We start from the raw sequence: 25,850 nt of genomic DNA, 5'->3' as shown, positions 1-25,850 counted from the left end.
CACAAGGGAAATGAGGAGGAAGTGATCTCTCTCTGTGCCGACCTCCTTGGGACACAGGGAATGGTCCTGGAGCCAGGAGGCTATAAAAAGGAGCTTGAGGCTAGCCTCTGCCACTTATTAGCCCAGATAGAACGCGAGTGACTGGCGCCCCTTTTCTTTCTGCATCATTTCTGTCCAAGGAGGTATGAGGAGATAAGGATTTGCATGAGAGAAAGTCCTCCTCTCTTCCTCGTAAAGACCTCCTGATTATTTTAATAACCTCTCCCTCCTACACACACACCATTATTCATGCCAACCAGGCGTAAGGCACTGAATTCTGGCTCAGTTTCCACTGGTCCCATGCCATATGTCTATCCCCAGCCCCAGAATTCTGGTGAAACTGAGACAGGCTTGGACCTGGGGCCCTCTGCTGCAGGGCTTGCACCTGGACAAACATCTCCTCTAGTAACAAAATACAAAGAAACTATAAGGGACTAAAAATAAGTGCATGCATGCATGCATAATTGGGGTAAATTATGGACAAGATACAAAAAGACCAAAAACCAACTGCCACCTCTAAAGAGCTGGGAGCAAAAACACTGTGTTGGGAGCAAAAGCAGGGTACTGTGCATGCCCCCTGCACACAACATCACCAAAGGGGTGAGTGAACCACCTAAACCACCCCTCTGGTGAGACCCCTGGACCAGCCCCTACCTGCAACCCATATAAGGAACCCGCTTGCCCCTGCCTGGGGGGAGAGCAAGAGACCCTTTCAGTTGTTTTTGCTCCCCTCTACTGCAGCATGGGCCCCAATAAAGCCTTGCCTGAATTTCTTCTCTGGCCTCTTATCAATTTCTATTGATTGGGGAAGACCAAGAACATTGGTCAGTATCAAAAGGGGTAGAAACTGAACAGCAAAGCTTCAAGATGCTCATTATACAGATGGGAAGACTGAGGTTCAGGAAGGAAACAACATTTTTCCAAGACCATTAATATTTATGGCAGGTGGCCCCTGCACAAATCTATTTATATACTATTGAATTTCATTCTCAAAACAACCCCAGGAATCTGACACAATTATTCAATCAGTTTCACAGAGGATGAATCTGAGACTTAAAGAGATTAGTTCACTTGTGCAAAATCAAGGTGTTATGTGAGGACATGATTCACACTCACATCTGCCCCATTCCAAACCCATCACCCTGGTGCTGGCTATTTCTTAAAAAGCCATGCCATTATGGTTTTGTTTTGGTTTAAACATTGACATTTTGGAAGACTAAAAGTTGGTCCAATTCCACCTTCTTTTACATGCACCGGTGGGGTGCAACATCCTGTGGTGAATGCTTTTGTAAAATAAAGAACCATTTAGGAAAATAATCTGTCACTCTCTGATTTCTCTCTTCACTAAGCTGAGCTACTCACAAACCAGGTTCTTTTGAAGCAAGCACACCAGCCCTGCTCTGAGCAGATGGACTCCCCACTGTTCTGGACAGGATATGATGCTTTGAGGCATCATACCCACAGATGCCTGCTTTAGTGAAAAGTAGATGCAGGTGCTTCATCACCCAGAGGGTGCCTTGCTGAGGACTCCAAGGCTCCACCATCTTGGCAAAGCTGACGGGACCAGAGCTCCACACCTGAGCAGAGGCAGACAGCCCCAGATTCACGGGTGGGTGGTGGCATGGCCTGGCGTGAGGATTTGCCCATTAGGACATTCAATATCGAATGTGACAGATTCTCTCGTGGGCTATGTGAATAGGAGACACAAGAAGATAGAGACAAAGAGTGTATATCTCACAACGAACACAGAGGAGACAGAAGCAGAAGCTATGAGGCAGTAGAAGCAAGCATTAGACATGCACAGCCTAGGAGATAGAGAGAGGTCATTACCAGATGGAGGCAAATGAATTGCAGAGAGAGATACCAACTCACGAATTTAGCAGAGCTAAACAATGGCAGAAACAATGCGCCAATTTTTGTCATATCCTAACAATGGCTCTTTCTCCATGAAACCCGAGACTGTTTTATGATTACCCCTGGATCTTGTGTTCTGCAACAGTAAAGGCAGCAGAGTACTGGTGAGAAATGAGCATTCCAGGGTCGTGCGGACCTAGGTACAAATCCTGGCACATGATCTGGGGCAAATTACCTGAGCTCTCCCAGCCCCAGTTGGCTCATCTGAAGAAAGGGGGCAAGTAGAGGTACTGACTACATCAAATTTTTTGAGAATTCAGTGTGTAAATACTTATTGAGTGCTGATCACAGGGCATGGTCCATACAGGCTAGCTAATATACTCCCATTGCAACTAAAAATAAACCTGCATCAGCTAAACCAAATGGTTCGTTCTTTAAAACCTAAACAAGCTGAATGAAAACACCCGATGTCAGCCATGCATTGACTCATTTACTCATTCAGTTCATCTGTTCATTTGAGAAGTTATTTATTTGTTGTCTGCTCTGTGCCAGGAGATGTTCTAAACAAGTGAACAGCATTGAACAAAACAGGCAAAATACCTGGGGGGAGGCAGACAACAGACACACAAAATGTATGACGGATCAAAGGGTGACAAAGGCTATGAAGAGGAAGCACAGGAGAATAGAGAGTGTGGCGTGTGTGTGTGTGATCGTGCTGTGCAATATTGTGCTGTTTTATATGGCGTGGCCAGAGATGGCCTCAATGACAAGGTGAGATATAAGGAACAATTTGCCTCTAGGTACCTGAGGATAAACCATGAAGATACCTGGGGGAAGAACTGTTCAGAGATGCAAAGGCCCTGAGGTAGCTCCCTCGAAACAAACTCTTATAGAAGATGATATTTTTTAACAAAATGCAACAACAACATCACTGCTGCCCTATGTCTGTGTAGTGTGTTAGTTTACAAAAAGGATTCACCTCCACAATTGTTTGGTTCTCCCACATTCTTGTGAAATTGGCTTCTCCATCTTACCAACGTGACAACTAAGGTGTGGAGCAGGGTTTCTCAATCTTAGCACCCCTGACATTTTGAGCTGGGCAATTCTTTACTGTGAGGAGCTGTCCTGCGCGTGGTAGGGTGTGTACCAGCATCCCTGAGGTCCAGGACTAGATACCAGAAGCATTCTCCACCCTTTCCCCAGTCATTATGAACCAAAATACCTCCAGGATTGTCAAATGTCCCCAGTAAGGGAGGAAAGGTGACAAAATCACCTCTGGTTGAGAACCACTGGCTTAGCAAAATGAAGTGATTGCTCCAAGATCTCAAAATTAGTGTGAGCAGATCAGGTTAGATTCTGCACTGCTTTTCAATGTCTCTGTGACCCAGTGTATTCTACTGTGGTCTTCCTCATACTCCTTCCTATTCCTGAATGCTCCCAGCACACTGTGCTCCTAGCACAGCACTACTCCCTCTGCCTGAAAAGCTCTTTCCTCAAATATCCAAAGGGCTTACTTCTTCATCTAGTATAGATTAGTTCTTAAATATCACCTCATCAGTGAGACCTTTCCTGAGGGTCCTAATTCCTTTCCTACTTTTGTTTCTTCCCCACTGTAATTATCATGATGATATTATATATGTAATATATATATTATATACTTATATATTATTTATTCTTATAAAATATACATTTATAAAATATTTACATTTTGTATTTATATTTTTTATATAAATATATTTTTTCTTGTTCATTTGTTTATGGTCTTTCCACAGTCAATAGAAAGCTCAACAGAAATAGATTTGTATATATTTTACTCATTGCTTTATCCTCACCCTAATTAGTGCCTGACACATAGTAGGTACTTAATTAAAGCTTGTTGAATTAATGAATGAAAATGTAGATGAACAAATGTTTCTCTACTTAGCAAATATTTATTGAGACTTCCTGACACAGGGGTATTGAGCCAAACATATATCAAGAACTTTAAAACATTCAGACCATTTTACCTAGTAATTCTACTCCTGGGAATATACACTGAGGAAATAAACCAGAGTGGTGAAAAACAAATTTAAGGACAAAAATGTTTGTTGCTGATGAAAACAAAATAGCAAGGGGGAAAATAAGCAACTGAAATGTTCATCAGTAAATCAACTATGAGATAGTTTTACAACAGAATGATAAACATATTGAAATATTTATGATATTTAATAAAAGTATAAGATATAAAATAACATAGGTTTTTGCTTTCAATACGTAAAAAAAGAGAAGATGAAAAAAGGAAACAATGGTAAGAAGTTACTGTGGCCAATTACTGAAGTATTCTGAAAAATGATAATTTTTATTTTATTTTTTTAGGTTTTCTAAATCAAGCATATATAACTTGTATAACTAGGAAGTATTAGGGAAAATAAGAACCAATCATAATTGTGGGTAAGGATGGTGATTTATTTCATCCCCAAGGTGGACAAGGATACTGAAGCCAGAGGCAGGCTGAGTCCCCGTGGGAGACTTGCAGCTGAGCTGCCTGGACTCTGTGTGACAGTCAGGCCCCCACTGGGTGATTTCCAGCCATTTCAAGAGAAGCCAGGATGGGAGGTACAGAGTCCCCTGACTGCTGGGAAATTGCTCCAGCTCTGATCAATCAGGGAACAGTCTCTTCAGTCCCTGACATTTATCAAACCTTCTTCACCCTCATCTGTCAGTGTGCGGTGGGGCTGCCTCTCTGGGCACAGTCTAATCAAGTCAGGATGCCCCGAGGGTCCCTGGAGACAAAGAGGAGGGGAGGGCTCTGAGGGAGTAGGGAGAGAGGGGAGACAGGGTGGTAGGGAGAGGATCATGAGGCAGGAGGGGGAGAACAAATGTTCAGAGAAAGCCCGTTTGTTTTGCTATCATGGCAATTAATGCTGGGAAGTGACATTTTAAGGGGCTCTGGTGACAGCTTTGGTGACATTCCTGTTTGTGATTCCATGACAAATCTGTGTCTATATCTTATTTTAGAGAGTGGAGACAGCTCAGAGGATGGCTGTCTGGGGATGCCGAGCTCCTGTCTGTTGGAAGCACTGCTCCCTCTGGCTTTGCCAAGCCTAGGCATTTAGGCACCAGGGCCAAGGTCCAGGAAGGGAGGGGCTTAGGAGTCAAAGTCAAAAAGTTTTGTTGCAGAGTCAGGGTCTGGTCTTCCTTAGCCTCGTTAACTCTCCACTATGTGGTATGATTAATTGGAACAAAAATGAACTTTCTACCATTCTACAAGTGATTGGTTGCAGTTCAAAGAAAGAGAAAATGAAAGCATCTCAATTCTGAACACTTTCCATGCTAACTAGTTTTAAGGAACCTATATTTTCAAACACATCATAGCCTCCTTTGTTCAGATTTTACAAGCTGAGAATTAGAAGGGATTACTTAAATTGTGTCTAAATCTCCAACCCTGCTATGCCATCCTTGACAAATGGCTACCCAATCCTTTGTGAATACTTCCAAAGACTAGGAGTTTATGATCTTTAAAATTAAGAGTGGGAAGGCAATGTGGATGTAACAAGTTGTCTGCCAAATGATATTCAGGATACCGCAGGGATAAACACAGTGTGGCAAAATGAAGATAGTAGTGAATCTGAACTTGAAAGATGTAGGTTCAAGTAGAGCTTGACCACCACACTTGCTCTGTATTGTGGGATGTGAGTGATTTAATTTCTCTGAGCCCAATTAAGCCTTCCTGTCTCTCAAAAGGGTTCAGTAACACACAGGGTTTATCATATAATGTTTATGAAGCCATTCTATAAATGTTAAAGGACTATATAAAATAAAGCGGATATTACTGTTTTATACCCCTCTAAACTGTGAGCTTCTGGGAGAAAACTATTTCCCATTTTGCTTTGTATCTTCTGCATTAAACACAGTGCCTTGCACACAGTAGGTGCTCAGTAAAGATCTGTTCAATAAATGAGTGACTAAGTAGTGAGGGGGAGATGTACCCAAAGAAAAGATGCAGGGACTAAGTTGTCAGTTTTCTGCAGATGGCTGATGAAGGCGCACAGGAGACAGAAGGCACACCAAACAGCCCATGGAATGGTTTCCAGTACAGACTTCAAAGAGTGCTTTGAACAGGAAAAGGGGAGAGGTGGTTTGGTATAAGGACGTCAAGGTAGTTTGGTGGAAGAAAGTCATATCCAAGCATTTCTTCTTTATATGCTGGAGAGCCCATCTTTCAAAAATAAACTAGGTGGAGTTTCCTAAGCAGGGAGCAGAAGGGGAGAACTTTGGGGGTGGGGTTTGAGGGGGAGTAGAAGAGAAAATATACAAGGAAAGAAGATAAAGGAGACATAAAGGATCCTTTGGGAGAGCAGGTTGAACAGTTTCAAGAGAAAGTATGTAGATGATGGGACCGGTGGGCCAGAGGGTTGGGTGAAAAACAACAATGGGTTGGCCACGGGGATAGTGGGGTAAGGCATAAAGCCATCCTGTGTATCTTGCCTGTCTCAGGCACCATTTTTAGTTCCTCTCCAACCCCTCACCTTGAGTCCAATTATCTTCATCCTTCAGCTCTCCAGGCAACAAACACCTCCAGGAAGTTATCACAGACCCAGTGATTAGGGATCTGTCCCCCTGTGGATATCCCAGCACAACACAGCCTCTCTGAGGCTGAAAGGACTTTGAACTTCAGGTTACAACCCTCTCATAAACTGTGAAATCAATTCAGTGGTTCACACCAGCATCAAAGAGATGACAAAAAAGAAGAGAAAATATCAGAGCATGCCATATGTAATACGGGAAGGATTCTTTTGCCAGAACTTATTTTAGAGACACATATACACACATCCATAAGAATAAGTGTCTCCAAAGAAGACATACAGATGGCCAGTGGGCACATGAAAAGATGCTCAACATCACTAATTATTAGAGAAATTCAAGTCAAAGCCACAGTGAGGTATCACCTCACACTGCTTAGAATGGCCATCATCATAAAGTCTACAAATAATAAATGCTGAAGGGGGTGTGGTGAAAAGGGAACCCTCCTGTACTGTTGGTGGGAATGTAAATTAGTACAGCCACTATGGAGAACAGTATGGAGGGTCCTTAAAAAACTACAAAAAGAGTTACCATATGACCCCACAATACTACTCCTGGGCACATACCTGGAAAAGACAAAAACTCTCATTTGAAAAGATACACACACCCCAATGTTCATATCAGCACTATTTACAATAGCCAAGACATGGAAACAACCCAAATGAATGATGAATGGATAAAGAAGATGTAGCATATACACACAGACACAGACACACACAGACACACACACACACACACACACAATGGAATATTACTCATCCATTAAAAACGATGAAATAATGCTATTTGCTACAACAGGGGTGAACCTAGAGACTATCATACTAAGTGAAGTGAAGTAAGTCAAAGACAAATATCAAATGATATCACATATGTGGAATCTAAAAAAATGATAGAAATGAACTGATTCAGAAAATTCACAGACAGAAAACAAACTTATGGTTAAGTGGGGGGAGGGATAAATTAGGAATTTGGGATTAACAGATACATACTACTATATATAAAATAGATAAACAAGGGCCTATTGTATAGTACAAGGGACTATATTCAGTATCTTGTAATAACATATAATGGAAAAGAATGTAAAAAAGCATAGACAGTATACACATGTATAACTGAATCACTTTGCTCTATACCTGAAACACCTGTAAATCAACTATAATTAAAAAAAAAAAAGAATATGTGTGTGGCCACAGTGCAAAATATATTTCTTATTGTGGTCGGTGTTCAACACTTGAGAAACACAACTCTTAAGAGAAAGCTGGCCAGCATCTAAGGCCATGTTTTACCTCTCCTGACCAAACAGACAGGATTATTCTTTGCTACCTTCAGAACATGCTTGGGTTTGGGAATTAGACAAAGCTGGGTTCAAATTACGATTCTGTTACTTTTAGCTATGTAACTTTGAGATGATCTCTAAATTTTGATAAGGATAATTTCTTCCTTGTGAGATGGATGGGAAGATTTAGCAAATTATTGATTTGAAAATACTAAACAGTTTGTATAGTTCACATAAAGGATGAAGAGTCCATGCAGCATTTACCAGCCTGTGGAAAGACACTAAGATATCTACCTATCCATTCATTCATATGTCCATTCCTCCATCTACTGCCCCAACAAATATTTTAACATCTGTTATATGCCAGTCACTTTGTTAGGCACAGAACAATGTAAACAGACCTGGGACATGACCTCATGGAACCCTAGGTCTAGTAAGAGAACTAAAATATTTAATAAATTAATCCAAATAAGAAAAAGTACCATTACAGAAGACAAAAGGGGAGAACTCTTGGGGAAAAGAGCTTTGTCCGATGAAGTAGGATTCAACCTGAGACCAGGATGATGAGAAGGAATTAGCCATGAGAGACTGGGGAAGGAAAGAGAGGGATTTTTGCAGACAATAAAAATCATGGCATATGCAAATGGCCTGGGGTGGAAGAAGCTTAGCAAGTTTGAAGTACAGAAAGGAGGCCATTGTTGCTGGAGCACAGAGGAAGAAGATCAAGAGCAGTGAGATCTCTGCAAAACTTTAAGCATGGAACTGTAGTCATAACAGAGTGGATTCTGCGTAGAGAATGGAAGGGGAGATTAGGCATGCCAGCAGGAAGTTATGTGAGAATGAGGGATTTTGGAAACATCAGAAAGACTGATGTGGCTTGAAGAGGGATGGATGAGCAGAGGTGAAGAAGAGGGAGCTCAAAATGGTCTAGGGTCTCTGTGTGAAGAAGGTTGAACACCAATTTAAGGCATCGAATAAAGTGTTGACTATGAAAGAGCTCTGAAATTTTAGAAAGACTTCACAAGGGTGACATTTACATGGCATTCACAGGGGATGTCAGAAGGGTGAGTTAATAAACAGCTCCTCAGTTCTCTGTCACCCTAGAGTACTTTATTGACACCAAACATGAGTTCCCTGCACCCTTGGGAACCACTCAAAACACTCCAAAAAGCTGGGATCTCCCTGCTGCAAAGTCCCTTCTGCCGATTTAGAAGCTTAGAATTACTGTGTAGCAGCATCCTGCCTTGGAGAACACGCTAGTTAGCTATTTTTCTTCCCATATTTGTGAGTGACGCAAGCTCACAGGAGCTCTGCTTCAACTACATCCCTGGGACTGCAGGAGCATAGTGCCTTCCCAAGGATCATGTAATTCAGTGTGCTGTCGTGTGTTCACATCCCAGCTCGGCCCCTTAGCATGACAGCTCACATGCCAGAGTTTTAACCTGGCTCAGCCACTTTCCCCTGTGTGACTTGGGACGTATTATTTAACCCTTCTTAGCTTCAGTCTCCTGCTTTGTAAGGTGGGGCGATATTAGTACATAACTCACAGGGTTGTTGTGAGGTGTAAATGACATAATTTCTGGAAAGTTCCCAGACACTTATTATCACTAAGTGGTGGTTAGCTGTCATCTTTATCCTCAGCAGCAGCAGCAGCAGCTCTGGTTTCCTAGCCAACCCTTCCATCCGCCTTGCCCTCAGGGCTAATTACAAATGGCTCACTGAGATAATGTATAGGATGGCAGCTGGGCTCCTATAGGGACTCAATAAAGTCCCACCCTCTCCATCCTCTCAACAAGGGTCCCATTTACCCTGCAACCTTCTGGCCTGCAATCTTAAGCAACACTAAGGTTCAGCCTACTGGTCCATGTCAGAGAGACAGTGATCCCTCCGCATTTTTCACTGTGGGCTGCTTCTGGAATTTGATGCCATTTCTCTTTGCTTTTTCCACCCCAGGTCCTGAACTGAAGTGGGACAGCAAAGAAAAGTCTTTATGTGGCATCACTTCACCAAAGAATTATTGCTCAGGGTAACCATGAGGACTGATTTCCGACAAAAAAAAAAAAAAAAAAGAATTTGAACCAATGTTAATCAGAAAAAAAAATCAGAAGAGAAAACTGCATATTTAAAATGATGGCAACTCAGAAAGAGGAGAAGGGTCCATGCTCATATATGAATAATTGATGTGACGGGGCAGTGGGTGGTTCGTGCAGATCTGTGTGGGGGATACACAGGCCCCCTAGAGGGTACAAAGCAAATTTTAAAGTGAATAAATACGGCAGTGCTTCCCCAAATTGAAGATGTGCAATTCATAAATACCAGTGGGTAATGTGCACCCTTTAATGCAGAGATTCTGCTTTTAGGCAACTGTTTTACAGAAATAGTCTTAAACTTTGCCGAAATATATACATGGGGTATGGGTGTGTGTTTGTGCGCGTGCACACATGGATGTTTACGGACTCGTAAATGCAGCCAATTGAGGGGGTAGTAAAGCAAATGCTGGGGTGTTTGGTGGGTTCCCATGATGGGATCCTATAAAGCTTTCAAAAAGAAGATAGGTGTGCAGGGCTGACATGGAAAGATGCTTTTCATACATTGTTTGGTAAACTGTGAAACTGCTGCAGAATGATACATGTGGCTGCGATGGCCCTGTCAGTGTATATCTGGGTGCAAAATGCATATATTTATATATATATACCATACATGTATAACACACACATACATTCCATATATATGCATATAGGAAAATATGCTAGAAGAATATAAATCAAACTATTATTAAAGATTAGCCTTTCAGTCCTATTAATGGGATGGGATGGAGATAAAATGGCAGGGCTTTTAGTTCTTGTTTTATACAACTTGGACCTCTTCCTTCCTTACCTGCTGTCTCCTTTCTTTCTTTTCTTTCCTTCTCTTTTTCTCTCTCTCCTTTCCCCTCTCTCTCTTCTTCTCTCCCACCCTCCCTTGCTCCCTTCTATCACAAATAGTATGCATTTCTTTCACAATAATAAAACAAAATTAAGAAAACCCAATATCCATTCAGCCATCTCCTACCCTGTCCCTTGATAAAGTGATAAATTTGTTATTTTAATTTCCTTGAGCTTCCATGCATAATATTCAGGAAAGAGAAACATAAATTTAAGGATGGATAAGGAGAATTGGAATTAAAATGCATCAAGTTTCTGTTATAGACCCAACGCAGTGCTGAGCAGTCACATATTGACATGATTAAATTCCTAGCAACTGGCTAAGGTGATACCAAGGGTGATGCTCGCAATATCTGAGAACATGTAAGGCACAGGCGCTAATCAGCAAGACAGGATGCCAGCCATAATCCTGGGGAAGCAGGCTAAATCCACCCTGTTCCTACATGGTGAGGGCTTCAGGAGGGTCCCTGGGAGGGGGTGGGATGGCTGGGCAGCAGGGGGGGCATGGGGGTAGGGCACTCAGGGCAGCAAGCTTCTTACCGACTGGCACAGAAGAATTTCAATGTTTAACTAAGGGTGTGTCCACATGGGTGAGTATCAGCTGAAAGTCAGCCTGCTCAGTACATTACGCTTGGGGTATGGGAACCCAAGTTGTTGTCTCTTGGTAATGAAATTTTCCCCCTCTGCCTCCAGATGGTCTCTCTATTATTTGCAGGTCCAAGCTACAAAGCAGGCTGACGGTGCTCAAGTATGATGAAGTAGTTTGAATCTATGGGCAAATTCTAAGTGTGAGAGGTACAGGTGGGACCAGCCCTTGGCAATGTAATTTCAAAGGGCTTTGGGATTACTCTTACAGGGTTTGCCCAGCCTCTGATACCTGCCCACTCTGGACAAAATGCATAGCTGTTTCCAGGTTCCCCCATAAAAGAAAGAGTTTCATGCTTCTCTGCAATGGCCACCTGGGGCAACAGAAAGCACATCTGGTCTGAGTTGCTGCTCTTACATCTTCCACAATCGTCCCTCTTCTGTCCCGGCAAGGAGGACCAAGAGCTCAGGGGCCACAACGCTGCAAGCACAGCCCCCAGACACCACCTCCCGAGGGGTAGGGTGACCAGTATCCTGCCTGGGCTCAGGAAAAGGGTGTCTTCTACTTTCTTCCTGCCTAGGTTTCTTCCTTTCCCACCTTGATCAGATCTAAGGGAAGCTGGGATACAGAACTAAATGAAGGACTTGGTGTTATTCCAAATTGTACTTACTATTAAAGTCAACTCCGAGGAACATGAAAAAAAATAATGTGGTCAGATGAAAACAGGTGCGATGAAAGCACGGATTTGTAGGTGGCTAAGGGGTTCACCAGGGCCACGCAACCAGTGCACGCAACAGCGGGATGCCAAGCCCATCTGCTCCCCACTGCGCCACCAGGCCGCCTTGCGAGTACTGGGTCTTGTTTCTCATGCATTCACCACTCACCCTCGTTAGATTTCTCTTGTATGCTTCTCATCTAAAGTTGAGATTTCAGAAAGTAAGCGTCTGGTTTTTGTCATTGTTTAGACAGAGTTCTGCGTGAAAGAAAATGCAAGGGACAGGGTGATCTTTAAACCGCAACGCAGTGGTAGGCCTGAGAGTGTGCAGACTCTAGAGAACCCAGTGGGGAGAGGAGGCCAGAGCACCTCCCCCTCTCTCAGGAGTCAATCCTCTGGATACAGCACGATCCTGTCCCCTATGCTGTCTCTGTCATTCAAGAGTCAGGTCTACGCATGGTGCACGTGAATAACTGGGATGTCCAGCGGCTAAAACGGCAAGCCTGTGGGTTCACAAAAGCTGGCAGATCCCAGCCCCCAATGAAATGGGCTGTCACCACAATGCCATGTGGGCCATCCTGAGCATGACAGCTATCTACAGCAAGGATGGTCTCTGGCCAGGAGGCTGGGGCTCTTACCTCGTCTCTGCCACACCCTTGCAGTGTGGCACAGAGAGAGCCAGGACTATTCGAGCTTCAGCTTCAGTTTTTCCCAGGAGGTTTACTGTCATGCTGTTTAAGGGCAAAGGTTCTGCTTTCCTCACCTCTATTCCAGACTTTATCATGGCCTCTGACACAGTGGGATGACTTTGAAGACTGATGGCATGAATAACAACAGAAATGTGTACTGAACATTTACTGTGTACCAGACCCTTTACATGTGTTACCTCATTTGAGTTTCCCAGTCACACTGGAGGTAGAATACTAGCATCATGCCCCTTTGATGGGAGAGGAGTAGGTGACTTATCCAAGGTCACAGAGCTGGTAAAGCGGGGTGTAAACTTAATTTCTGTATTGTTCTGCCTCCAGAGTGCAGAGTCTTTATTTCCATATTGTATTGCCTTCCAGACTGGTGGGGTGAGGGCGGGGGGGAAAGGAAGGAAGGAAGGAAAAGCAGTCAAACAAGATTATTGGCAGTGACCTGCCTTCCCAACCTGCTTCCCATTTTAAAGATGTTCTCTGTTCTCCATGTGGAGCCTGGTGGAGGCGGTAGGGTGGGTGGGGAAAGAATCTGCCTGTATCAGCTGCTTCTCAGCTCTGCTCCTTGTTGGTTACTTACCTGTCATCAATGACCCTTCCTGGGTTTTCACCCGTAACCAGCAGCTACTTTCTCCTGGGTTCTGCTCATCACTACTGATGGCCTCTGCCAACCCTTTGGTTTCTAGGGTCCCCAGATTTGAGGACAGCGAGACAGCTCGAGGCCTGGAACTGAGAATCTTGGACTCTAACCAATGCTTGGAGTTATCCGATCAACCAAATGACTGATGAGTTGTGTTAATCATTCAGTCAATGAGTATTTTCAGAGCACCTATTAAGTGTCAGCCACTGTGCTAGACAATAGTGAAAGGAAGATAAAGAACCCTCCCCTTGCTCCCCAAAATCTCCAAGTCTTATAAGTCAGTCATGGGGACGGAACGTGCATCATGGTGACTAGAGTTAATAGTACTCAATTGTATACCTGAAAGTTGCTAAGAGAGTAAAGTTCTCAACACAAGAAAAAAATTTTCACGATGTAAGGCCGTGGTTGTTAACTAGACATTGTGGTGATCATTTCTCAGCATACACAATACTGAATCATTACATTGTATACCTGAAACTAATACAATGTTACATGTTCATTACATCTCAATAAAAATAAATAAATTTTTAAAACTCTCCAAGTCTAGTGTAGGAGATAGAAAGAGAAACTATTGTTGAACAGTGGTAAGTAACAAGCTCAAGTTAATCACCACCTGCTCCAAGAACTGAAGGAGACGTGGACGTCTCCTCTTGGCTAGGTTAGGGAAGATTCTGGTGTGGAAAACAAAACCCATTCTAGGAAAACTTCTTCAGTGTTTGCAGTGTATTTATTATTTGATTCCCCACAGCAAAGCTATGAGATGGGCACACTGGCTGCTAATTCACCCATTTTCCACATAAACACAGTAAGGCTCAGTAAATTAGGCTGCAAAAGCCCAAATCTAAGCAAATGGGAAGATGCTTTCAGTCTTATCCAAGTGATTTTCTATTTTAGACAAGAGAGGCAGGATGCTCTGGCCTGATAGCTTTGCTCCCAACTTCACTCTCTAGGGCCATCTTTCTTGTCTGACACTTACTGGGAATTCTTTACACGTGAGGCATTGTGCTAGGCAGGTACTACGGGATGTGAAGAGATGAAATAAATGCAGACTGTTCTTGTTCTAAGATGAGAAGTCACATGAAAAAAGATAAATAAAGCTTCAGAAAGCAAAGAATTGAGGACACTGTCAGTAAACCAACAGTTCAAAGACAGAAGAGATCATAGCGGAGAAGGGAAAATGACGTAGACACTCCAGGGCACTGAGCAGACCATGGTGGCTGGCATTTAGAGGAAGACTGGCGAGGAATAGGGAGGTGGATTAGGGAGAGTCTTAGGGGCCCAGTGAAGACCAAGGGCCTGAGATCTACAAATACAGCTCCTGGGGATTCAACACATACCAGATACTAGGCCCTGCATTAGGTACTTTACACATATTTTATTTTTACATTTAATCCTTCAAAAAATCCTTCAGTGAGGAAGCTAAGATTTGGAGGATTTAATTCCCATTTTTCCAAAGTCACCCAGTAAACAAAGGAGACGAGATTTGAACCCAGGTCCACACAACCCCAAAACCTGTGCTCTTACTTTATATACCACTCTTTTCCCTCCCTGGATTTCTAAGCTTGACAAAAATGTCTCCTTTTTAAGAAGCCCCCAATGTTCCCATTTGCCCACTGAGCAACACAGAAAGATGGGTCTGCGAGGAAGGACCTTAGATGCAGAAGAGAAGATTGTAGAGTTCATAGCTCCAGGACTGGGCCAGGCAGTGGTGATGGTTCCTCTTGGCTCACAAAGAAGAGTAGTTCTAACACTGGGGCCTCAAGGCCAAACCTTTAACCCATCACCAGCATCACAAAGACAATATGGAAAAACAAAACAAAACAAAACAAAAACAAACAAAAAAAATAGTACTTTTACAGCATTTACCTAAAGGAAAAATAGCCAAATCCCATCTATACACAATAAAGACAAATATAAACACATCCTGTGCTTATGCCCAAATAATCATTTGTCCTCCAACAGAGAAAAGGGAATGGGTTTTTGTAACATGAAAAAGAGTGAGAGGTTTTAGTCTTGAGAAAGTCAACTATGAGTCAGTAATAACTGCAAAAGAAAAACAAATGTGCTCTCAAGCTGCATCAACAGAAGCATAACAGCTGGCAAGAGGGAGGTGAAAATAACATTTTGCTCAGCACAGGAGCATTCCCACCTGAGGAAGAGGTGTGTCAGTTCTGGTGGTACACTCCAGGACCTGAAAAGTTACAATCTCCATCTACAGGACAGTGACAAAAATCATGAAATGTCACATCAGAATAGCTGAAGAAACTGGGATTGTTTACTGAGGTTGATTTCTAAAAGTTACAGGGTGCTTTTTTTTTCCCCTCTGTTGTCACATTTCCCAAGAGCTACCCTGGAGAAGGAAAACTCAGATTCACTTCCTAATGTGGAGGGAAACAGATTGCAACTCAGTCTAAAGAAAAACCTTCCAGTAGTAGTGTCTGGAAATGAGATGAGCTCTCTTCTGAGTAGTGAGAAGGCCATCAAGGGGGGTAATCAAGAGACACTGGAGAGATGTTGGACTACATACTTTTTGATGCTCCTCAAAACTCCAATTCTAAGAACACTGACACTCTTTTTTCCCCTTCCATCACCACTGAAGAATCAGAGAAAACAAACTGAAAACCCAACAGAAGTTGGCCATAAATCAAAAATGGATTAGCCCAGAAGACACTGCCTGTGTCCCCAGCTGCCCAGCTCCTGCACCTCTTCCCAACTCCCCAAACTGACCCCTGAAAGGTGGGATGCCAAAAGGAAGACTCACCTTTCTTCTCAAAGTCCCCTTTCTCTTCCCCTGGTCGGCCCAGGCTGTCCAGGGCGTGGGTCATCTGGCTGCCAAACTCCTCCTCACGGGAGACGTGGTTGGCCCTCCGGGGTGGGTCCTCATCCTCTTCGTAGTCATAGTCATCGAGGATGGGGGTCTCCCGGATGGGCACGCCGATGACGGAATTGTGGGCCTGCAGCCGGGAGGAGCGGAAGCTTTCCCGGGCCTGGGGCCCCAGCAGCACGGACGGGATGTAGTGGATCTCGTGGGTGGCTTCTGTGCTGGCGCTCTTCTGGGGGATGCGGCGACGCTTCTGCCAGCGCCGCTGCGCATACAGCGCCACAGTAAACACCAGCAGCAGCAGCAGCAGTGCAATGAGGCCGCCCTGGAGCGGGAGAGAAGAAAGACAAGCAAATGCGCCACTGTTCTTTGGGCCGGGGTGCCAGTGGGGGTTTTCCCTCTGCCACACTCAGCCCAGATCCCTGGGCTTGGCTCTCAGAGCGACACCGTTTCCAAGCCTGGATTCCTCGCCAACAAGCTGTGTGACCTTGGACAAACTGCTTCACCTCTCTGAGCCTTGCTTTTCACATGTATCAGGATGGGTGAGAACCCCTGCCCTTCCTCCTTCAAAAGGTCGCCATGAGGAGTAAATGAGATGGATAATGGTCATGCCAGAGCGATGCACACTGCTAAACACTGGGAAGAGTCAGCCCTGTGGTTTCACATACACAGTGTCTGAGTCCTGACCCTGCCTCCCACCAGTTACCCCAGGACATTTGCTCACACCCTCTCAGCCTTGCTTCCCCATCTCTAGAATGAGTCCACTGAGGGCTCAAGAGGCAGGAGCCTTTCTTTCTTCCTGCTGGGACTATACAAGAGCATTTTTAAGTCAAACAATTTCTGCATAATCTATATTTTTTATTATCATAAACACTTGTCTTTTAATGTTGATTCCCAACAGGGGTCTGGGACAAAACAGGTGCTTCATAAATATTTGTTGAATGAATGAACGAACAAATGCACTGTTCTAGGGCTCCCTTAATCAGAAACTTAAGGCATACTGAAGTTTATTTTTCTTTAATACATCCCACTGGTAAATATTTGGTTGAGTCTGCACACCACACATAAATTGAAACAGGCTAAAGTGTTTACGGACAGATCTTACATAATTCATGAGACTCATGAAATATCTCGCTCTGTGAACTCCTCAAGGACAGGGGTATTTCCAGAGCACGTCTGTGTTCCCCACGGCAGCTGTCAAGGGCTGGAGGTGGAAGGTTTGTATTCTCCTCACCTCCCTTCTTTCACTCTGTGCTGGAAGCATCTCCAATGATTAGGGGTAGCCCCCTCAGTTATTCTGCTTCTCTTCATTATACATTGTGCTTTCCGCCTGGGAGACCCGAGGCCACTTTACTGAGTCTGTGCTGTGTAATCCTTAGACTTGGAGAGGATCACACTTGTGGTTTGGGGGGAAAGGGGCAAAGAAACTGAGAGGCTCCGAAAGTCAGATGGTGCGTAGCAGAGCAAGCTCTGAGCCTCGTTTTGTGTTTGCTTGGTTTGGAGTTTCAGCTCTACAGCCTGTATTCTTTCAACCATACCCATGTGGCTGACTGTTCTTCCCTATGATCTCATTAAAGACAAGGACTATTTCTGAAAACTACACGTATAACATCTAGCAAAGATGATAGATGTTAACTAACCCTGAATAGATTATCCTGGCGGGGGCGGGGGGTGGGGGGTGATGGCTGTTAAGGATACCTGTTTAGGCCGAGAAGAACATTATTTACTAAAATGATTCAGCTATCCTGCTGACTACATTAAAAAAATGATGATTATTTTGCAAGTCCTTCAACTCATTAAGCTAGAATTTGTGACCACCTCGGGGTGGGGGTGGGGGGGCAGTGGATGGTAAGTGGGCTAAGAGGTGGCCAGGGTTGCAGGGGTGCCTGACAGCCCTGTCTTGACTCTGGTGGTGAGTTAGTGTGGGATCCCCAGGAAGGTTTCTCTGGATGTCAGAACTTGAAAATAAACACACAGATCAAATAATGCTATAAGTATGTATATTTATGTATATGCATGTGTGGGTGGGTGCAGTCTGTCAAGTGTATGTAAAGTGTGTGTGTGTGTGTGTGTGTGTGTGTGTGTGTGTGTGTGTGTGTGTGCGTGCATAGTTTAGCACCTCTGGAGCCCTAGAAAAATAAGAACAAACCCTTTTTCCCTCCACAGAACACACAATAGGAATTGCTCTACATCTAATCATATGTGACATGGTATTACATGTCATTACTTGTCAGTTTTTTTTTGCATCAGAGATAAGAAAGGAAAGATGGGGTGGGTGGGCAGGGAAGAGATAATAAGAAAGATAAGTGAAGAGAAAAAGGAGGTGGGAAGAATACTATCGTTTGATAAAACAATAGCAGGCCCTCTCCTTATTACTTTTACTTCATGTTATTTAATCTTCAAGACAATCCTCTGTGATAGGGATTATGGTTTCTGTTCCATAAACGAAATGAGGGGAAGGTGGTTCAGAGAGGTTACGTAACTTGCTTGAAGTCACACAGGTTTTGATCCTAGGTCCAACTGGGAATAAAAGGCCTGGATGCTGGTAAAGCAGGGATTTGAACTCAGCTCTTCACTGGCACGTCCACTTCATTTGAACCCAGTGGCTCTTTGACAGCATAGTGATTCTACAGACCAAAGGAAGGAAAAGATGGTGAGGGGGCACAAAGAAAAAGGGAATCCTGAGAAGGAAAAGGAAACACTGTTTTCAAATCCAGGGTTCAGTGGGCACATCTGGAGGAAACCTCTTCAGAGACGCTTTTAATTTTGGTCCATGGTTGCCCTTTGGGAAATTGCCTTGCCTGACTCAGCCTGCTATCTTGTCACCTTTGGATGTTTTGCTCACTGTGGGGGCAGACTTGCCTGGTTCCAGCGCCCTTCAGCCCTGGCCCATTCTGTCCACCCTGATTATGGGTTGTTTGATGCTGTGGTCAGGCCCAGGACCAAAACTGACCTGGGAAAAATGAGGCTTAACCAACCCATCCACAGACAACCACCACGCCTCCCTCCCCACCACTGCATCCCAACAAGCCTCCCTGGTCTCCTGTGCGGTCCTGGATCCACTCATAAAGCTCCCAGGGAGCTACTGGAAGGCAGGACGCACCCTCCTTTGCTTCTAGAGCCCTCCAGCTATATCTGGAATAGAGGCTAAGAGCTGACCTCAGAGTGACACAGTTTTAGTCCAGGTTCTGCTGCTTAAGAGGCTGCGTGACCTTGACTAGATCACTACCTTTCAGAGCCTTGGTTTCTTCATTGGTTAAATAAGGGTCACCTCAGTGGAGCCCTGTGAGGCTGAGATGCCTGTAGAATATTTCGTGTCATGTGGGGTACATGTAACTGCTCACTGGTTGTTAGCTATTGCTATTATCAACAGCATTCAGCAAGTGCCTATTTAATGTTGAATGAATGAATGAATGAATGACCTTCTTCCTCTGAATGCTCATTCTGTGAGACTTGTCTTGGGTCCCCAAATCCTTCTCAATCTGGACCAAACACTTCCACATGTTCTGTCATTTACCTTTACGCCGGTGCACATTAGGCCTCGTTGTCCTATGTTACATGAGGAACGAGGCCTACAGACAGGAGGCTGTTCACCCAGGTAGTGAGGCTGAGATGCAGACTCACTGCGTTGTGGCTTCACAGCTCTGTTTAGGGTGGGAAGGGACAGGCACACCCAAGGCGTAATCAGCTCCTGCCCAGACTCACCTCTGCCTCCTCAAATTACCTTGGGAACTTCAGGCACAGATTTCCCAGCACAGAGAACTTCCAGGAGGAGGTAACAGAGGGAGACCACCCATCTCCCTCACCCCACCTTTGATGGAAGCTGAGCTTGGGACCTGTAGCCTAATGATCTGCTGATTCATTTGATATGACCACAGGCCAGTGGTTCCGGCCCTCCTATAGGGGCGCAGGCTCCCTGCCCTCACTCCCCAGCCTGCCCTGACCTCTGCTCCCACCAGCTCAGCTAAGCCAAAGACCACATGGCTTCCGTGACAGATGAGGATTTCATTGTGAAGACTGGGCCAAAAGAGTATCCCAGCAATCAAGGGCTCACTGTGCCACGGACCATCTGAAACAGACATCCCCAGGCTGGGCTCCTCAGGGAGCCTCACCCAAGACATAGTAGCATCTCAGGTGATGCTTCAAGCACCACTGACTAGCCCTACCCTCCTAGACCCTGAAGAAGTAGTAAGCTAGGCTCAGAGCGTGCAGGGAAAGGTCCTGAATTCAAGTTTACTCACTATATGATCTCGAATTTCCCAGACACCCTACAGACCCCCAGTTCACTCATCTGTAAGATGGATTTGCTAATACATGAAACAGTATAGCTCATAGTTAAAGGCAAAGGCGGGGGCGGATCAAAAAGACTTCTTTCAAATTTCATGCTATCGCATAAAAACTGGACAACCTTGGACCAAGAGCTGAAGCTCTCTGAATCACAATTTTCTCATTCATGAAACTGCATCAAAAGCATCCTTATAGAGGGAGGTTAGATGTAAGCTCAAGGGTGTGGAGTGTTGCGCTCAGTGCCTGGCCCATGGAAAACCCATGATACTCATCATACTCATTCATGGTACCCGACCCAAGGGTGTTGTGCGAATGAAATCTGAACACCACTGTGGTGGCCCTTACACACTGAAGGGTGCTGTGTACAAGCAAAGGAGCGCAAGAGAACTACATAGCCACCTCTGTCCTAGTGGGACATTCCACCCAAAGAGAGCAGATGAGGAACTCAGGATCAAGAAGAAACTATGGTCTGCGTCCACCTGGACTGCCCCTGGTCCAGGCTGCTGTGCTGCTCCACTCCTGCAGAGCTGAACCCCCGCTTCTCTCCTTCACCAGGGCAACAAACAGAAAAGCAGGAGCTGCTGCTGGAAAGGTGAGCAGGGCCGGAGTGTCCAGCCACTGAGGCTACCCACCAGGAGCGAGCACAGACCCCAGCCATGGAGAAAAGGCTGCAGGGCAAGCAGGGAGCCCAGGAGGGAAAACAGGAGGGATAAGAGGATGTAAGGAGAAGCCTGTGAATTTTCAGAAAGCAAGTTAAGAAGAGGCCAGGGCTCGAGGAATGGCAAGTAGAGGTCCTGCTGGCCTCAGGGACAGCCCAATGCCAAATCCGTTATGGACTCGGTTCCCTCTAGGGCAGCCCAAGACAAACAAGGTTGGAGAAGTGGCTGCGAGTTGCAGAAATAAAAATCCTAGTCTGCTAGCCAACAGAATCCAACAACATATTAAAAGGATCATACACCATGATCAAGTTGGGTTTATCCCTGGAATGCAAGGATTCTTCAAAATACATATGTCAATCAATGTAATACACCATATTAATAAGTTGAAGGATAAAAACCACATGATCGTCTCAATAGATGCAGAAAAAGCTTTTGACAAAATTCAACACCCATTTATGATAAAAATTCTCCAGAAGTGGGCATAGAGGGAACCTATCTCAACATAATAAAAGCCATATATGACAAACCCACAACAAACATCATTCTCAATGGTGAAACACTGAAAGCATTCCCTCTAAGATCAGGAACAAAACAAGGATGTCCACTCTTGCCACTACTATTCAACATAGTTTTGGAAGTCCTTGCCACAGCAATCAGAGAAGAAAAAGAAATAAAAGGAATCCAAATTGGAAAAGAAGAAAAACTGTCACTGTTCGCAGATGACATGATATTATATATAGAAAACCCTAAAGACTCTACCAGAAAACTACTTGAGCTAATCAATGAATTCAGTAAAGTTGCAGGATACAAAATTAACACACAGAAATCTCTTCCATTTCTATACACTAACAATGAAAGATTAGAAAGATAAATTAAGGAAACAATCCCATTCACCACTGCAACAAAAAGAATAAAATATCTAGGGATAAACCTAACCAAGGAGGCAAAAGATCTGTACTCAGAAAACTATAAGAGACTAATGAAAAAAATCAAAGACGACACAAACAGATGGAGGGACATGCCATGTTCTTGGATTGGAAGAATCAACATTGTGAAAATGACTATACTACCCAAAGCAATTTACAGATTCAAGGCAAACCTTATCAAATTACCAATGGCATTTTTCACAGAACTAGAACAAGAAATTTTACAATTTGTATGGAAACGCAAAAGACCCCAAATAGCCAAAGCAATCTTGAGAAGGAAAGACGGAGTTGGTGGAATCAGGTTTCCTGACTTCAGGCTATACTACAAGGCTACAGTGATCAAGACAGTATGGTACTGGCACAGAAACAGAAATATAGATCAATGGAACAGGATAGAAAGCCCAGAGATAAACTATGGTCAACTAATCTATGACAAAGGAGGCAAGGATATACAGTGGAGAAAAGGCAGCCTCTTCAATGAGTGGTGCTGGGAAAACTGGACAGCTACATGGAAAAGAATGAAATGAGAACACTCCTTAACACCATACACAAAAATAAACTCAAAATGGATAAAAGACCTAAATGTAAGGCCAGTCACTATAAAACTCCTAGAGGAAAACACAGGAAGAACACTCTTCAATGTAAACAACAGCAAGATCTTTTTTGATCCACTCCCTAAAGTAATGGAAATAAAAACAAAAATAAATAAGTGGGACCTAATGAAACTTCAAAGCTTCTGCACAGCAAAGGAAACTATAAGCAAGACGAAAAGACAACTCTCAGACTGGAAGAAAATATTTGCAAACGAATCAACAGACAAAGGATTAATCGCCAAGATATATAAACAGTGCATCCAGATCAATATCAAAAAAACAAGCAGCCCAATCAAAAATGGGCAGAAGACCTAAATAGGCATTTCTCCAAAGAAGACATACAGATGACCAAGAGGCACATGAAAAGCTGCTCAACATCACTAATTATTAGAGAAATGCAAATCAAAACGACAATGAGGTATCACCTCACACCGGTTAGAATGGGTATTATCAGAAAATCTACAAACAGTAAATGCCAGAGAGGGTGTGGAGAAAAGGGAATGCTCTTGCACTGTTGGTGGGAATGTAAATTGACACAGCCACTATGGAGAACAGTACAGAGGATCTTGCAGAACTAAAAATAGAGTTACCATATGACCCAGCAATCCCACTACTGGGCATATACCCAGAGAACACCATCATTCAAAAAGACACATGCACTCCAATGTTCATTGCAGCACTATTTACAATAGTCAGGACATGGAAGTAACCTAAATGTCCATCCACAGATGAATGGATAAAGAAGATGTGGTACATATATACAATGGAATATTACTCAACTCTAAAAAGCAATGAAACTGGGACATTTGTAGAGACATGGATGGACCTAGAGACTGTCATACAGAGTGAAGTGAGTCAGAAAGAGAAGAGAAAAACAAATATCGCATATTAACACATATATGTGGACTATAGAAAAATGTTACAGATCAACCGGTTTGCAAGGCAGAAACAGATGTAGAGAACAAACATATGGACACCAAGTGGGGAAAGTGGGGAGGGTTGGGGGGAGATGAACTGGGAGATTGGGATACCAAGTTGTACACTCTAAATATATGCTGTTTATTGCCTGTTAACTGTACCTCAGTAAAAGTTATTTAAAAAAAAATCCCAGTCTGTTGGTTAGGGTTAGTTTTCTGTGAGACTGCAAGCAGCACAAGCCTCGGGTGATTAGTTTTACCTTCTTCTGATGGGTCTGAGGATCTCACTAAGCTGTCAGGCAGGAAGTGGGAAAGAGATGGGAGAAGGAATGTGTGTTCCCATCAGTCCTGGAAGCTTCCCCACTAGAAGCCTCTCTAAAGCAGAATCAGCCCCCTCCTCTTCTTCTATTACTGACACAGTCTCACATCCCCCAGTACCAGGCAACGGTGAAAGAGGGCAATGTCAAGGGCAGAGTGACGTGATGGGATAACCAGGTATCCTGGGGGCATAGAGGCCAGGGTAGGAGTCCTTGTCCCTGCTTGCTGTTGGCAATGAAAAGCTGGCTAAGACATTCTACCTCCTTGTGCTACAACAGGTTCACCTACAAAATGTGCTGATTGGTCCCAATGTGAAGGGTTAAGATAAGGATTAAATAAGACAATGAAAGATCTGGATAAAAGGTCTGGCTCTACAAATGTCAACAAACACTAGCCTCAGTCCTTCAGCCTCTCTACTCCTCTATCCCAGATCAAATCCTTCACACCCTTCCCCTTTGCCTGAAACCCTTTCCTGGCTCCCCTCGCCCACTCCCAGGATAAGGTCCAGATTCTTAGCCTGGCATCCAAGCCCCTTCATGCCTAGGGTTCTGCTTCCTTTTCCTGCCTCCCCTCCCCACAAGTCCTACCTCCTACCCTGTCCTGGAGTCACATTGTGTGATCAGCATCCCCCTAAAGTGTGATGCTCTGAGCCCTTGCCCAATGGCTTCTCCCGCAGCCCAGAGTGCTCAATCATTCCTTCCCCGTAGTGGTTCAAATAATACCCCGCACCCCCTGCCCCCAAATCACATCCACTCAGAACCTCAGAAGGTGATCTCATCTGGAAATAGGGTCTTTGCCACTGTAATTGATTAAGATGAGGTCATACTGGACTGGGGGGGGGGGGGGGGCCCTAAATCCAAGGACTGGTGTCCTTATAAGAAGAATAGAGGGGACTTCCCTGGTGGTCCAGTGGTTAAGACTGCATGCTTCCATCACAAGGGCCACAGGTTTGATCCTTGGTGGGGGAACTAAGATCCCACATGTTTCGGCCAAAATTTAAAAAAAAAAAAAGAATAGAGGACACACACACACATACACACACACACAGCCATGTGAAGACAGAGACAGAGACTGGATTGATGCATTTATAAGCTAAGGAAAACCAAGGACTGCCAGCCACCATCAGAAGCTATTGTGAGGTGAGGAACAGATTCTCTCTCAGAGCCTCCCAATGAGCAAACCCCGCTGACATCTTGATCTGGGGCTTCTGGCCTCCTGAACTGCGAAAGAATAAACTCCTGTTGTTTTAAGCTCCCCCAGTTTGGGGTAATTTGCTATGATAGCCTTAGGAAACTAATATACTCCTCTTCATCTGCTCATCTCAACTCACCCAGCCATCTCAGCTTGGACATCACTTCCTCAGGGAATGCCTTTGCCTCTGCAAGTTGGGATGAGGCTGTGTACTCTTCCCTCACAAATCCCATGGTTGTCAGTTATCTGGCTACACTCCTACCACCTAACCATCTTGTTGACCACTTTCCCATTCTAGTTTCTGAGCTTTCATTTATCCAGCCTAAAATGTAGTGCTTGGCCCAGGAAGGTGCTTAATCAACAACCAGAAGCCTAAAATCTTACCCAGACTTTGCCAGAGGAATGTAAATCTGACAGCCCCTGTATCAGCTCTGACCCCAGTATGCAGAGGGCACTCGATCAGACCTTGTAGGCCCCTCTTTGCTGCTCTGCCTATGTCCCAATGCTTGTGCCTCCAGCTGCTTTGCTTACACACAATACCAAACACTGAAAAATACACAGAGGTGACAAATAAAGAGCACCCCCAAAACCGCCCCACCAAGAGAGCCTTCTGAAAAGTCAAAGTTAGAACTCCATTCAGCCTGGCCCCATTTTAATCTATTTTTCCTGTTAAAATATCCAGACACGGGAGAAGAAGTCAGAGAAAGGAAAGAAAGGGATAATGTGGGAAATGGTTTATTTGACAATGTGTCGTTCGGAAACTGATTATTTCTGTCTTCGGCCTTTTTAATATTCCCTCACAATGGCCAAGCCGCAAAAGGATTTGGTATTCTAAGACTGGAT

At 44.2% G+C, this 25,850-nt stretch overlaps 1 protein-coding gene across 4 annotated transcripts in view; it reads right to left on the bottom strand.

The window, feature by feature from the left end:
* Positions 1-25,850, bottom strand: part of ASTN2 (astrotactin 2) — an 887,719-nt gene that overhangs the window by 673,252 nt on the left and 188,617 nt on the right. For all 4 annotated transcript variants that reach the window (XM_057724291.1, XM_057724290.1, XM_057724292.1 and 1 more), the window contains exon 3: positions 16,057-16,441. In XM_057724291.1, coding sequence (XP_057580274.1) covers positions 16,057-16,441 — 385 coding nt within the window. The remainder of the gene's footprint in view (positions 1-16,056; positions 16,442-25,850) is intronic.

This window comes from Hippopotamus amphibius, chromosome 2 (assembly GCF_030028045.1).
Source record: "Hippopotamus amphibius kiboko isolate mHipAmp2 chromosome 2, mHipAmp2.hap2, whole genome shotgun sequence".
NCBI classification, from domain to species: domain Eukaryota; kingdom Metazoa; phylum Chordata; class Mammalia; order Artiodactyla; family Hippopotamidae; genus Hippopotamus; species Hippopotamus amphibius.
The sequence above is the reverse complement of the archived record's forward strand: the minus strand, read 5'-3'. Positions and strand labels throughout refer to the sequence as shown.